We start from the raw sequence: 15197 nt of genomic DNA, 5'->3' as shown, positions 1-15197 counted from the left end.
CTCCTGAGGAAACCACACCATCCTCTCAATAAACACTCAGCCGGTCTCCAAATTCATCTGTGACTTTAATGGCTGGACAAGCAGATGGTTTCTGTGGTCATCCCGGACTGGAAGCTGGAGGGCTTCCTCCCAGGCTGAAGCCTGGCCCCCAGAAACTGGCAACCTAATGGGATTGCATGTGGGGCGCCTGAGTGGCTCAGTCGGTTGAGCATCCGACTTTGGTTCAGGTTGTGATCTTGCAGTTCGTGAGTTCAAGCCCTGCATCGGGCTCTCTGCTGTCCGTGCAGAGCCCGTTTCAGATCCTCTGTCCCTCTCTCTCTGCATCTCCTCCATTCTCTCTCTCACTCTCTCTCTGTCTCAAATTAAAGAAATTTTAAAAACACAAACCATATAGTCAGGGACGCCTGAGGGACGCCTGGGCAGCTCAGTCAGTTAAGCGCCTGACTTCGGGCCAGGTCACAATGTCACAGTTTGTGAGTTCAAAGCCCCACTTCGGGCTCTCTGCTGTCAGCACAGAGCCTCAGATCTCTGTCACCTTCTCCCTCTGCCCCTCCCCGCCTCTCAAAAATAAACATTAAAAAATATCACACTATAAAAAAAAACCACATAGTCAGATTTCTGGATAGAGATTAGATTCTTCACTTCATGATTCATCAGGGGAAAAGGAAAGGTTTCACACATAAATCTAGACATGAAGTACCTATTAGCAGTCTGGCTGACTTCAAACACTCAATAAACAAATCACTCAAGTGTAAATATGATTCTCTCCAAGTGCCCTGCCCCCCCTCCATACTCCTCACATCCCCCCTGCCCCTCTGCCTGGGCCCTAGGGGGATGTGAGGCGGCTCCTGGGCTCATTTCCTGCCAGCTGGCCTGAAGGAGACCTGTGTCTGTGAGACCACGGAGCCCTGGAGAGCTGGCCTGTAATTGCACAAACGTGAACTCGTCTGCCTCTGGGGCAGAGAAAGAGCAGGAAAAGCACACTGTGGCCAGGTGAACGTGGGAATGGGTCCATGCCACACACCCACACACACACACACACACACACACTCACACACACACGCTCACACACACACACACAGGCTAATGACTAGCTACCTAAGAAGGAAAACATGGAACAAATGAGAGGAGGCTCCAGCTGCACCCCCCCCCCCCGCCCCAGCCCCCCACAGCTTCCATGAAATGTCCGCCCGTCACACAGAGAGGATCCGGCAAAGAGAGGGGTCAGAACCAGTTAGGAGGGCCGGTCGACTCCATACTTGAGGGTGAACTCCCTGGCCTCCCTGTGGAACAGCTCCGGATCTTGCTTCAGTAGGTCTGCGAGCTCCAACCGGACCGGCTGCCCCAGGTCTGGTCTGTTCACCAGCACGTTGAGGGCCTCCAAGACTGGGGAGAGAAGCCAGGTCAGGACATCAGGACGGAGAGAAAAATCCTGGGAAGGAGGCGATGGCAGCCTCCTCCCAGATCCCCTGGCACCTCCACGCTCACTCCGTGGGGGACCCCAAGGAGGTCGATTTCTTAGGATGATGACATTACAACCAAGTTAAAAGCCCTTCATTCCTCACTGACAGTGCCCAAAGCCCTGTCTGGCTATGTCAGTGCTTTTCAAACCATGTTCCATGGCTTCATAGAAACGTCTCATCGTGGAGGTCAATGAGATAAATGGGGTTTCTGTTTCCAACAAGAGCCGCCCTGTTTTTCTGTTTGATATTAAGATTCCAAATAGCCCTAAGTCGGGCTCCACGCTGACCGTATGTCGCCCGCTTGGGATTCTCTCTCTCCCTCTCTCTGCCTCTCCTCTGCTTGCTCTCTTTCTCTCTCAAAATAAATGAAATAAAAATTTTTTTTTAAAAAAGGATTCCAAATAAATCAACTTTTATTTGGGAAAAGGGGTTCTGAGGCTCCAGACTGTAAAGTACTATTGCCCCGTGGCTCCTAACCTTTCACATGGCTCTGGGATGGCTCTGGGAACCAGGAGAAGGCGGTGGGCCATCTCTCGAGGCACATGCACATGTGAATACGCGCCAACATGCAGTTCTAAGTTAAGAGTGCTGCACAGACCCCCTAAGCTCACCCAAGAACCACTCTTCCTCCCCACCCCCCGCCCCCCGGGACCTTGTTTCTAAGGCTAAGAACTCCTGAGCTGGTCCAGGGGCACCTGAGTGGCTCAGCTGGTTAACCGTCCAACTTCGGCTCTGGTTGTGATCTCACGGTTCGTGGGTTCGAGCCCCGCGTCGGGCTCTGTGCTGACAGCTCAGAGCCTGGAGCCTGCTTCAGATTCTGTGTCTCCCTCTCTCTCTGCCCCTCCCCCACTCATGTTCTGTTTCTGTCTCTCAAAAATGAATAAATGTTAAAAAAAAATTTTAAATAAACACTAAAAAAACAAAAAAAAAGAATTCCTGAGTTGGTTCACGCACCGATGACGTTCACGGACTCTATAGAAATGCACTGTCCAATATGGTAGCCACTAGCCACATGCAGATCTCTAAATTGAAAGGAATTAAAATGAACTGCAATCAGGAATTCAGGTCAGTCGCAGGACCACACTTCAGGTGCTCCATCGCCACCTGTCGCAGAGGCTAGGGAAGTGGACAGGGCAGCCATGGATCATTTCCATCACTACAGAAAGTTCTGCGGGGTAGTGCTGGTCTAGAGTCAGCCAAGCCCGGCTGTGAGTCCCAGCTCTGCCACTTGCCAGCGGGACGACCACAGGCCAGTGCTTCACTTACCACAGGCCTCACGGTGCTCATCTATGCAATGGGCAATGCGAGCACTCTGCATGGGGCTGCTGGGGGACTGGATGAAGGTAGTGTGTGAAGCTCCTAGCACAGGGCAGAAAGCGTTTAATCCACATGTACTGCCATTACTGGGCCAATCCCTTCAACTGTCATTTAGGGCTCTGAGCCTGCGAAGGAGCAGACCTCGGCAAGGTCCGCAGACAGAGCAACAGAGCCCGTCACTCCCAGACCTGTGGCCACGCTGCTCTGTCCCACCTGCCCAGGTAGAAAGCCAAGGCAGGACCAGGTCAGCAGGCCCAGGATCTGAGGACGCGTCCCTTCTATCTGAAGACAGGCTCAGCTGAGACCCGCCATTTTTATCTCCCCTCTTTGGGGCGTTTTCGGATTCAAAATCAGTCCCATCACCTCTCCTCCAGGATCAGACCCTCCCGTTAGGCGAGGCCCAGCCCCACCTTGGCAGGTCTTGGTGTAAGGACTCCAGTTCTCCTTGCTGATGATGGGCAGGCAAACCTCTCCATTGTGGCCCACATTGGGGTGGTAGATCCTGGTGGTGAATGTCACCGTAGGGGGCTTGAACGGATAGTCCTCAGGGAAGTTGATGCGCAGGTGGAAAGCCTTGAGGTTGTAGGGTGGCTTCTCCTGCGCAAGAGAAGGGGTGAAGCTCTGTTCCAGCACACGTCTGCTCTGAAAAGCCTGTTCTCCTTCCGGGGCCTTGGTCTGGCGGCCCCTCTCCCGGCCTCGCCCCTGGACTCCGAGGAGTCCTCTGTGGCACGCCCAGGTGGGACCATGAACGGACACGGGTGGCTCCTGTACTCACTGGGCAACTGAGCCGCGGATGAGTGGAGTCACAAAAGAACACTGGCCTGGGAGTCACAAAAGTCCCACCCTGGCTCTTTCTGTGCAACAACTGTGGGCCAGCCACCTCCCACCTTTGGGCCTCAGCTTCCTCGTTCGAAAACGGGGTCACGTTTGACTAGGACTATCTCAGCTCTTTTTTTTTCAATGGATAATTAATTTCTGTCCGTTTCTATTGAAAAAGAATCGACAAACACGATGGTGTAAGTGGATGGTAAAATGACTACCACCATGGGCTCAGCAAACGTCCGTCTTCTCATACAGATACAATTAAAAAGAAAAGATGGGGCGCCCGGGTGGCTCAGTCGGTTAAGCATCCGACTCTTGGTTTCGCCTCAGGTCATGACTGCATGGTTCATGAGTTTGAGCCCCGCATCCTGCTCTGTGCTGACAGTGCAGAGCCTGCTTGGGATTCTCTCTCTCTCTCTCTCTCTCTCTCTCTCTCCCTCTCCCTCTCCCTCTCTCCCTCTCTCCCTCTCTCCCTCTCTCCCTCTCTCTCTGCCCTTCCCCTGCTCTCTAAACAAACAAACAGGGGCGCCTGGGTGGCTCGGTCGGTTAAGCGTCCGACTTTGGCTCAGGTCATGATCTCACGGTCCATGAGTTCGAGCCCCGCGTTGGGCTCTGTGCTGACAGCTCGGAACCTGGAGCCTGTTTCGGATTCTGTGTCTCCCTCTCTCTCTTTCCCTCCCCTGTTCATGCTCTGCCTCTCTCTGTCTCAAAAATAAATGAACGTTAAAAAAAATAAACAAATAAATAAACAAACTTTTAAAAATTCCATCTATAGATGAGTTCATATAGAATTTGTCTTTCTCTGCCTGACTCATTTCACTTAGCATAATGCCTTCAAGGTCCGTCCATGATGCCACAAATGGCCATCTCAGCTTCAACGTCTTCATGTTGCAAAAGAAGAATGCAATAGAAGAATGAAGCATAGGAGAAATCATTACTGGGGGGGGGGCGGAATGGAGAAAATGAGGGGATCATAAGAAGTCAGGGGCTTGGGAATGTAAAATGGTGCGGCCACTGTGGAAAAACGTATGGCAATTCCTCAAAAATCTAAACATAGAGGGGGCGCCTGGGTGGCTCAGTCGGTTAAGCATCCAACTTCGGCTCAGGTCATGATCTCATGGTTCGTGGGTTCGAGCCCCGAGTCAGGCTCAGAGCCTGCAGCCTGCTTCGGATCCTGTGTCTCCCTCTCTCTCTGTCCCTCCCCTCCTCATGCTCTGTCTTTCTCTCTCAAATGGATTAAAAAATTAAAAAAAAAATCCAAACACAGAATTAGCACGGGATCCATGCTAACAACCCAAATACTCACTGATGGATGAATGCAGAAACAAAATGTGGCATACATGTACAATGGAATATTATTCACCCTTAAAAAGGAATGAAAGTCTGATGTGTGCCCCAACATGGATGAACTTTGAAGACATTATGCTAAGTGAAACAAGCTAGAGAAAAAAGAACAAACACTGTATGACTCCACTTACGTGAGGTACCCAGAATAGTCAGATTCACAGCCATAAAATAGAAAATGAGATGCCAGGTGATGGGGCGGGGCAGGGGGAGAGGGAATGGGGAGTCAGTGTTTCATGGGTACAGAGTTTCGGAAGGGGAAGATGAAAACGTTCTGGAGGTGGGTGATGGGGACAGTTGCACAACAATGCAATGGGGTTAGTGCCCCTGAACTGTAAACATAAAAAGGGTAAATATTGTTATTGTGTACTTTACCATAAAAAAAAAATTTTACAGAAAGAAAGAACTCGGGGGCTGGAGTGACTGGGGGTTAGGGGTAGCCAGGGGCCAGTAGAAGACCCTCCGGACTCCGAGCAACCTGAAAAACTTTCCTGGGTGCCTATTCTGTGCCACCTTGTGTTAAGAGCTTGACAAACATTAGTCCATGCAGCAGAGGGCAGGGGTTCCATGGACTTTGGAGCCACGGTATGAATATTGGCTCTGCCACTCTAGCTGTGTGACCTTAGGCAAGTAACTTAACCTCTGTGCTTCCCTATGACAATAATAGGCTTCTTCATACAGCTTATGTGACAACTAAATGAGTTAATTTATGTTAAGGGCTTAGAACAGCACATGGAAAGCACTATCTGTGTGTCAGTAGGTAATACAGTAGGTATTATGAAAACTCACCACTATTAGCATCTACATTTTCAGATGAGGAAGCTCAAGTTCAATGTCTTGTAACTTGCCCAGGGCCCCAGTGGAGTGCTGGAGGGGAACCCAGAATTGCCAACTCTATGTCTCCACATGTGAGCACTAGTCTACACCCCTAGAAGGGGGGAGCCCCAGAACTCGGGTGACCCCAGCACAGAGTCCAGGGGCTTCCGGCTGCTTCCAAAGCTCCAGATCCTTTCAGAGCCTTCGTTACTGAGAAGACAGGACAAGGACACATGGATGTAAGCCCACAGTCAAAGTCTTAAGAGAACTCCTCTTAGTTAGCAGAGGGCAAAGGGGAGCCATAGGGGTCTTGGGTGTGTCTGAGATAAGAGATGTGGCAACTGTATAGGGCAGGTAAGGAAAATGGCTCAGCTTTTCATTCTTGATGATAAGAGACCAAGGCCTGTGCAGTGGAGACAGAGCCGAGCATGAGGCCTCAGAAAAGGACGGGAGAATGTCCATGTGTCCTGTCTGCAGGGTTGCATGCTGGGCTTCCTGGGTCTTAACAGAGGAGCCTTGGACTTGAGGGCCCTGGGAGCCCACCCCAGCTCTGCCTCAAGCCCACCATGTGGCTTTGAGCTCCTCCAGGAATCGGGATCCTCATCTGTAAAATGAAGAAGCTGGGCCACCCCGAGGGCTTTCATACTATACCTTAGGGTCAGCTGAGAAAGTCTGATTTCCTTCTAAGCTTTCGGTTTATTTTTCATTATTTTTTTTTTAAGTTTACTTTATTTGAGAGAGAGAGAGAGCGAAAGTCAGAGAGAGAGGAGAGAGAGAGAGAATCCCAAGCAGGCTCCCCACTGTCAGCGCAGACCCCCATGTGAGGCTCGATCTCACCAACTGTGGGATCATGACCCAAGCCAAGATCAACAGTCAGGTACTTAGCCAACTGAGCCACCCAGGTGCCCCTGAGTTTGGGGCTTAAAAAAAGCACTCAGCTATTCTTCTTCCAGCTCTGCCACCTTATTCTTTTTTTTTTTTTTTTTTTTTTTTTTTTTACAAAAAAAATTCATTGCTAAGTGCTTAGAGAAGAGTTGGTGTTTTATAGGTGTTGGCCAACTGTCTCACTGGAAGGGGGCTTCTTTGCTGAAGCTGTGGAGAATTGAACTTTTAGTCTCAACAAAACTGCCATTGGATAAAAGTATTATGAAAACTCACCACTATCAGCATCTACTATTATATTATATTATATTATATTATATTATATTATATTATATTATTATATATTATATTATATTAATACTATTATATTATACTACTATTATGTCATTTTGGCAGCACTGATAATTGGAAGCTCATCATAAACTTATTTTGTTCTGCGTCAATATCCTAAGAGCCCTAGAATTTTTTTTTCCAACCTCAAAAGTGATCCTATTTTAGCCATTAGTAAATCATAGAAAAGTCAGTATCCTGCCACCTTATTCTGTGTGACAAGTTCCTCAACCGCCTCAGGCTCCATTTCCCCAACCCTAAAAAGATGTCAGTCTTCCTCACGGAGCAGTTGAGAGGGCTCAGTACGACTGCTCAGGCAATGCCCTGGAAACAGGGCTCGGTCCACAGTGGGTAATGAATGGCAACTCTTACTATTAGCTTTCAAAAGCTCATCCCGCTGTCAGCTTCCGTGATAAGAGGTGACAAGTGGGGCCACCTTGGTGAGCATGTATACTGAGCTTTTAAGGGACAATCTGTCAGCTCATCCCACAGACCTGTCTGGGTTCTCCTTCCCCTGCCCTCCAACCATTCCTCCTTTACGGCTTCATCAGGCACCTCTGGGCCCCCTTAGCTGGCTGTTCTGCATCAGCCTTTGATCCCCCAATCCCAAGTGTTGAGAGTGACAAAAATGTCTTTTGTTATGTTAATGAGGTAGCTTTGGAAGCACCTAAGGAGGGGGGCTATAGTTGGGGGAACCAACCAGGGGGTTAGAGGGTTGGAGGGGAGAAGGGCTAGAGTTCAGTCACCAAAGGCCAAAGATTTAATCAATCATGCTTACGAAATAAAGCCTCTGTGAAAACCCAGAAGGGCAGGGTTCAGAGAGCTTCTGGGCTGGTGAACGCATGTTGGCTTGGGGAGATGGCGTGTCCAGAGAGGGCACAGAAGCCCCGCGCCCTTCCCCCATCTTGCACTGGCAATCTAGCAAGTAAAATGCTTCTGAGTTCTGTGAGCCGCCCTAGCAAATTAAGTGAACCTGAAGAAGGGGTCATGGGAGCCTCTGATTTATAACCATTCAGTCAGAAGCAACCAGGACTTGGGACTGACATCTGAGGGGAGGAGGGGGAGGGTGTGTAGAAGGGACAGTCATGTGGAACCCAGCCTTTAATCTGTGGGATCCGATGCTATCTCCAGGGTAGATGGAGTCAGAAGTGAGTTAAATAGTAGGACACAGGACATCCAGGGGCACCTGGGTGGCTCAGCTGGTTAAGCATCCGACTCTTGATTTCAGCTCAGGTCATGATCTCATGGTTGGTGGGTTCAAGCTCCAAGTTGGGCTCTGTGCTTGCAGTGCGGGACTTGCTTGGGATTCTCTCTCTCCTTCTCTCTGTTCCTCCCCTGTTCACACTCTCTGCCTCTCTCTAAATAAATAAGCATTAAAACATGTTTTTGGGAGGGCGCCTGGGTGGCTCAGTTGGTGAAGCGTCCAACTTCGGCTCAGGTCATGATCTCATGGTTCACAGGTTCGAGCCCTGTATCGGGCTCCGTGCTTCTGTCTCCCTCTCTCTCTGCCCCTCCCCTGCTCATAATCTGTCTCTCTCTCTCAAAAATAAATAAAACATTTTAAAAATTCTAAAAATATTGTTTTTAATAGTAGGACACCCAGCTGGTGTCCTAAGAATTGCTTGGAGGTGGGGCAGAGACACCCCTCCACACACTGGAATTGTGCTCAGACCAGAAGATGCCCCACCTTATCTTGCCGACTATGATTTCACAGTATTCTCTGAAATGTGACGTCCCCCAGGTGTCCCTGTCGCCCACCTTCTGCCTTCTCACCCCTCCTCCACCTATACTCTCATCTACCTCAGAGCTAGCCTCCCTGGGGCATCTAATCAGTCCCTGGAGCACCTTCTAGCACCTTCTTCCTCTGGCCCCTGAGGCCCAGAGCAGCTGTCCTCACTCCAAGCCAGGTAAACGGATTGCTTCAACCTAGCAGCCCACTGGACACGACCAAAGTTCGTATGTTGCCCCAAGTCAAGCCTTTCCCTATTTTTCAGGACTACAGGCCGGTTGAAAGAGAAGAGGGCACAATCCAGGCCATTGCACTGTCAGTAAAAAGACCAAATCCTAAATAATCAAATGAATGGTTCTTTTTATCTTCCAAAGAGCTAATGACAAGTTTCACTGTTTTAATTTTTATGTCCATGTAACTAAAGGTGTATAGATGACTCTCCCATAGAAAAGATCTTCAGTCTATTAATAATAAAAGAGAAATCCTGCATGCAGATTGGTCCACTAGAATATTATTTTCAGGGGGAGATTTTACTGAGAGAGATCTAATAAATGGAGACAAATCAGAATGGTAAAGATGAGTTATCTACGTCGCCATATGTAACAACAGTTGTCCGGTCATTATATTATTGTACATCTGGAACTAATATACCACTGTAGGTTAACTATGCTAGAATAAAAAAGAAATAGTTGTCTGAAATACGATCTTTAAATTTATTTTTGGGGGACGCCTGGGTGGCTCAGTTGGTTAAGCATCCAACTTTGGCTCAGGTCATGATCTCGTGGTTTGTGAGTTCGAGCCCCGCGTCGGGCTCCGTGCTGAAGCTCAGAGCCTGGACGCTGCTTCGGATTCTGTGTCTCCGTCTCTCTCTCCTCCCCCCGCCCACTCATGCTCTCTCTCCCTCTCTCAAAAATAAATACACATTAAACAAAATTTTTTAAAAAGACTATCAATTTTAAAAAAACATTAATTTTTTTAAAATTTACTTATTTATTTGGAGATAGAGAGTGTGCGTAGAGGAGGGGCAGAGAGAGAGGGAGAGATAGAGAAGCCCAAGCAGGCTCCGCACTGTCAGCAGAGAGTCCTGTGTGAGGCTCAAACCCACAAACCGTGAGATCATGCCCTGAGCCGAAATCAAGAGTCGGACACTCAACCAACTGAGCCACCCCGGCACCCCAGGAGTATGACCTTTAAAAGAAAACAAAATACATTTTGGGTTTGGAGGAGCAAATTCTACCAACTACGAACAGAAACTTTATCCCCAGCCTCCGACAGAGATCCAAGAGATCTTTTCTTTCTTCTTTTGATGCTGTTTGTCTGTTGTAGCTTCTTGGTGGGCTTGGTGACTACCGGTTTGAGGACAGGCTCTCCTACCAGATCCAAAAATCTTTTAACCTCTTCATCGGTCTGCTCTGACCTCAGAAGCAATCAGTCCAGAGACCTCCTCTACCAACGACTGACCTCCAGTTACAAAAAGGACTCCACGACAGGGGAAGTTCTCACCCAGTCCTCAGCCTCCCTGCCCATGGCTTTGGCCTGTCACCCTAATCAAAGGCCATGATCCCCGGCGACACTTACAGGCAGGAGGAGGGCGTGCCACACCAGGACATCGGCATCATGGCTGAACAGGTTCCGTAGGTACTGGGGAAGCTTTGCCTGGAGACTCTCCAGCTCCTGCAGGGGATGCATCAGTGAGCAGCTTGCCGGTCTCCCCTACTTCAGCCCCCCACCTCCCTGTCCCAGCAGCGAGCTGTCCCAAGTTTCAAAAAGGACACCCTCAGAGGCAGAAGCCGGCGAAGTCAGAGCCCTCAACTACTGAGCACTCAGAATGTGTCAGGCACAGCGCTATGTGCTTTAAGTGACTTATCCAACTTCAGGCTCACCAAGCTCTGTAGGTACTGGGTGGGAGGAAGGTGCAGATCGCTGCTTCCAGATGTTACCACTTGGGAGTAAACTCTCTTCAGAGCCTTTCCTCCTGAAACCAAGATACCACCTGACCTCTGTCATCTTGCTGTCTTCCTGAAAGGTCCTAACTCTCTCCCTCCCTCCCTCCCTTCTTCTCACGGCATGCACTGCGTGTCTGGCATGACGACAGGCCCTTACAGTGCTCAGAGTGGACAGCAAAGACAAAGTCCTCCAGACCAGGCCTGGGGAAGGAAGATGGTTCAGGCAGACTGCAGCAGAGAAACACATCACGCAGAGAAACAAGGGGACAAGGAGTGACTCACCCCATCCCCTAGAGAGGTAGCCCAGATACCCGGACATCAGCGGATTCTCCCTACAGCCCTTTACGGAGCATCCTCTAGCGACACTTGAGTAAGAAGGGCCCAGCCCTCGAGAACTTTGCTGGAGTGATGGCAGAAAGGTGAATGTGACTATGGGAATAACAGGTACGGACACATAATAGGGAAGAGGACAGGGGAGCGGGAAGGTTTCGCAGAGGGCGCCACTGTGCCAGGCCATGCAGGGAAGGGGACAGGCACCAAGGCAGAGGCCGGGTCAGAGCAAAGATACAGTGTGTTCCATGCAAGCTCAATAGTTATTGATGGAAAGGGTTCCACGGTCAAGTACATCGGAAAGCACAAAGCTAAACAGATTCCTTTACTGCAGGACTTCCCAGAGCCTTCAATGTGCTATTGTGCATCACAAATCTCCAAGCTGTGCACCCACAGCATGCAGAACTTCTCAAACACATTGACCAAGGAACCCGTCTCCTCTTCGGAGGTCAACAGACTTTTTTTTTTCTTTGAAAACAAAACAATAACAATAACAGATAAGAAGACATTCAAGGGCAAGGTCATATGCCTCTGGAACAGCAAATGGGTATAAACCATTGGTTTTCAACTGGGGGCAGTTTGATCCCACACCCCCAGCGGACACTAGGCAATGGCTAGGCTTTTTTTTTTTTTTTTTTTAAAGTAGGCTTCACAGCCAGTGCAGAGCCCAATGCAGGGCTTGAACTCATGACTCTGAGCTCAAGACCTGAGCTGATGGGGCACCTGGGTGGCTCAGTCAGTTAAGCTTCTGACTCTTGATTTTTTTTTTTTAATGTTTATTTATTTTTGAGACAGAGAGAGACAGAGCATGAATGGGGCAGGGGCAGAGAGAGAGGGAGACACAGAATCGGAAGCAGGCTCCAGGCTCTGAGCCATCAGCCCAGAGCCTGACGCGGGGCTCGAACTCACGGACCGTGAGATCGTGACCTGGGCCGAAGTCGGACGCTCAACCGACTGAGCCACCCAGGCGCCCCATGACTCTTGATTTTGGTTGGGGCCATGATCTGATGGTTCATGGGATGGAGACCCTGGTCAGGCTCTGTGTTGGCATCGCGGAGCCTGCTTGGGATTCTCTCTCTCCCCCTCTCCTGCCCCTCCCCCGCTCATGCACATGTGCACTTGTGCTCGCTCTCTCTCTCTCTCTTAAAAATAAATTAAAAAAAAAAAAAAAGACCTGAGCTGAGATCAAGAGTCGGAACGCTTAACCGAATGAGCCACCAGGCACCCCTAGAACATTTCTGGTTGTCACACATTGGGGGAGTGATGCCAGCATCTAGTGGGTTGAGGCCAGGGATGCCGACAAACATCTTACAAAGAATTAGCCAGCCCCAGATGTCAACAGTAACGAGGCTGGGAAACTGTGGTATAAACAAAGGTTGCTCAAAACCAGTTCACAGTTTGGGAGGGGCTTTTCATACTGTGGATCACGTGAACTTTCTCTGAACCCCCAACATATAAACACAACCCTGGCCCCATCTCCTATCTCTTAGCTAGCCCATACTCTCTATTCATAACAAAAAACTGCTTCTTGTGCTTTCTGCACAGTCTCTGACCCCTCATTTATAATATTAAAATTTTTTTGGGGGGCGCCTGGGTGGCTCAGTCGGTTAAGCGTCCGACTTCGGCTCAGGTCACGATCTCGCACTCCGTGAGTTCAAGCCCCGCGTCAGGCTCTGGGCTGACGGCTCAGAGCCTGGAGCCTGCTTCCGATTCTGTGTCTCCCTCTCTCTGCCCCTCCCCCGTTCATGCTCTGTTTCTCTCTGTCTCAAAAATAAATAAACGTTAAAAAAAAAATTTTTTTTTAATTTTTTTTTTAATGTTTACTTATTTTTGAGAGTGAGACAGAGTGCAAGCAGGGAAAGGGGCAGACAGAGAGGGAGATACAGACTCTGAAGCAGGCTCCAGGCTCTGAGCTGTCAGCACAGAGCTTGACATAGGGCTCAAATTCACGAGCCCTGAGATTATGACCTAAGCCAAAGTCAGGTGCTTAACCAACTGAGCCACCCAGGTGCTTCTGACCCCTCATTTATTTTTCACTCCATATTTGCTACCATGAGTCCTAGCTCCAGGATCATCTATGACTCTTTGGCAAGAATGTAGTTCTAGGTCAAATAGAGAAGCTGTGGAATGGACACTTTCCTGACTTTACTATAACTGAGATCATTTCGGACATTTCGTTTCTTTTTTTTTTTTTTAATTTTTAAATGTTTATTTATTTTTGAGAGACAGAGAGAGACAGAGCATGAGTGGGGGAGGAGCAGAGAGAGAGGGAGACACAGAATCCAAAGCAGGATCCAGGCTCTGAGCTGTCGGCAAAGAGCCCGACATCAGGCTCAAACTCACGAACCGCGAGATCGTGACCTGAGCCAAAGTTGGATGCTCGACCAACTGAGCCACCCAGGTGCCCCTTGGGACTTTTCTGTTATAAATGAGTTCTGCCAAAAGATTCTGCAAGCCTGAGGATGTGAAACTGAACCTAGGACACTCAGCTCTTTCTTGAGGCCTATTAGGAAATCACCTGACTCAGAGAAATAGAAAATAAAAGTAAAGAGGCCACTGGAAGGGCGTGCAGGTTGGAGCCCTACCAACCTGGACTCCTATCCCAGTCCCATCACTCCTTGCTGGGTGACCCTGGACAATCGAGTTATTCTCTCTGAGCCTCCACTTCCTCATCTGTAAAATGGGGGTATACGGCTTCTCTCACAGGGTTGCTGTGAGAATCTGATGAGCTAACGTAAATGGCCAGGCACTTAGTGGTGCCAGTGTGATAAATACCGGCTCCTAGTTCTTTCCCACTTGGCTAGAGAGACCCTTTGCCCCGCTTTGTTGCCAATCTCCGGATTTCAGTTCTTCTGGATTGAGCCTGCTCTGTGTTCCAACCTGAGACTCTCTAACTCTCAAAGGCGGAGAGGAGAAGGCAGCCCTCTTCACCCCCTTAACCCTCCTCCCACTCTGCATACTGGAAGGGCACTTCCAAGAGATTCAAAGTCTGGGGCATGTCAGACCCATTTCACCTGACCTCTCTTCCTTCCCCACCTGTGCCCACCTCCCGGCTACACCCCTTCAAACACCCTGGGTTTTCCCACATCCTGGGGAGTTTGACCCTTCCCATCCTTCCAGACCTCATTTCAAATTGTGTCCCTAACTGGAAAGAAAGCTCAAAGGGAGGGGGGATTTTTGCTCATCTCTGCTTCCCTACTTCCTAGAACAGGAGCCAGCACATAACAGGCATTCGACAACATTTGTAGAAGGAATGAGTGCGCACCACCTACTCCGGGACACCTGCCAGCTGCGCCTTGGCATCTTTTCCCCCCGAGAATACCCAGGGAACTTTGTTCCCGATTCCTACTCAACACCCCATACTGGTCAGGACTCTAGAAACATAGGTACCCAATTAAGGGCGGGGCATGAGCTACTCCAAGGCAAAGACCTTGTTCTGGTTATCTCTATCCCTAACCCCCTCCACTCCAGCAGACCGCCTGGCTCCTGGAACCTTTCCAGCACCTCAGTGACAAGCAAGCAATTATTATCACAAGTTTCTTGTAGGAGAAAAGAAACCGAAACCAATTCGGGAGGAACCATCCGCATCCCCAGCGCAGCCCAAGGCGCCAGGGACAGCTCCGCTCCATACGCCCCCGCTTCCTCAGACTCCATCTCCTGCCCCTCTCGAAGACCTGCTCCTCCTCCCGGCCAAGCGGCGGTAATAGGGGCAAATAACCGCGCTCGGAAAGCCGGGGGAGGGATGCAAGGAGCAGGTCACGGGAGGCGAGAGGAGCCGCGAGAGAGGGGTAGCCCGACCTCCTTACCTTCGCCACCCGCTTGCTGGCGGACATCTCGGGACCGAGCGTGGGGGCTTCCGGGCGCGGGGGCTTCCGAGCGCAGCAACAGGACCTCGGCCGGCCAGCGGACTCGGAGCGCACCGCTCCCAGCCACGCCCCCTAGCGCCAGGCCCCCAGCCACGCCCCCGCGGCGCGGAGGACTCGGGTTCCCGCTTGCCCGCGCGGAGGGCTGGGCTCCCGGGACCCGCGCGCGCGCGCGCGGCCGGGGGCGCGGCGAGCCCGGGAGCGCGCGGCGTTGCTTGTCCCTCGTGCCCGCTGGGGGGCGCCGTGCACCGGGCGGCGAGCCCCCGGGGGCGCGGCGCCGGTGTGTCCATCCGGGTTCTAGATGTAGCTCCGCCGCCGGAGGTCGCGCGTGGCCCGGCATCCCCACCGGCGCTTC

The 15197-nt window shown here is 50.5% G+C and overlaps 1 protein-coding gene across 1 annotated transcript; it reads right to left on the bottom strand.

The window, feature by feature from the left end:
• Nucleotides 1-615: 615 nt before the first annotated feature.
• On the bottom strand, nt 616-14909 carry UBE2L6 (ubiquitin conjugating enzyme E2 L6). Its single transcript, XM_049646648.1, has 4 exons — nt 14786-14909; nt 10282-10377; nt 3191-3377; nt 616-1386 (listed from the first exon to the last, which is right to left on the bottom strand). The coding sequence occupies exons 1-4, from the start codon at nt 14810-14812 to the stop codon at nt 1235-1237; spliced, it is 462 nt and encodes a 153-aa protein (XP_049502605.1). The 5' UTR covers nt 14813-14909; the 3' UTR covers nt 616-1234.
• Nucleotides 14910-15197: the final 288 nt, after the last annotated feature.

The sequence above is a fragment of the Panthera uncia genome, chromosome D1 (genome assembly GCF_023721935.1).
Source record: "Panthera uncia isolate 11264 chromosome D1, Puncia_PCG_1.0, whole genome shotgun sequence".
Lineage (NCBI taxonomy): Eukaryota > Metazoa > Chordata > Mammalia > Carnivora > Felidae > Panthera > Panthera uncia.
Note: the sequence above shows the minus strand (reverse complement) of the source record. Positions and strands in the feature narration are given on the sequence as shown.

Excerpts from the sequence above, each read along its gene's own strand:
- UBE2L6 (XM_049646648.1), bottom strand. The coding sequence starts at position 14,812 with ATGTCCGCCAGCAAGCGGGTGGCGAAG. Across the intron at positions 3,378-10,281 it reads GGCACGCCCTCCTCCTGCCT|GAGAAGCCACCCTACAACCT; the intron begins GTAAGTGTCGCC and ends TCTCTTGCGCAG. Across the intron at positions 1,387-3,190 it reads TTACACCAAGACCTGCCAAG|TCTTGGAGGCCCTCAACGTG; the intron begins GTGGGGCTGGGC and ends TTCTCTCCCCAG.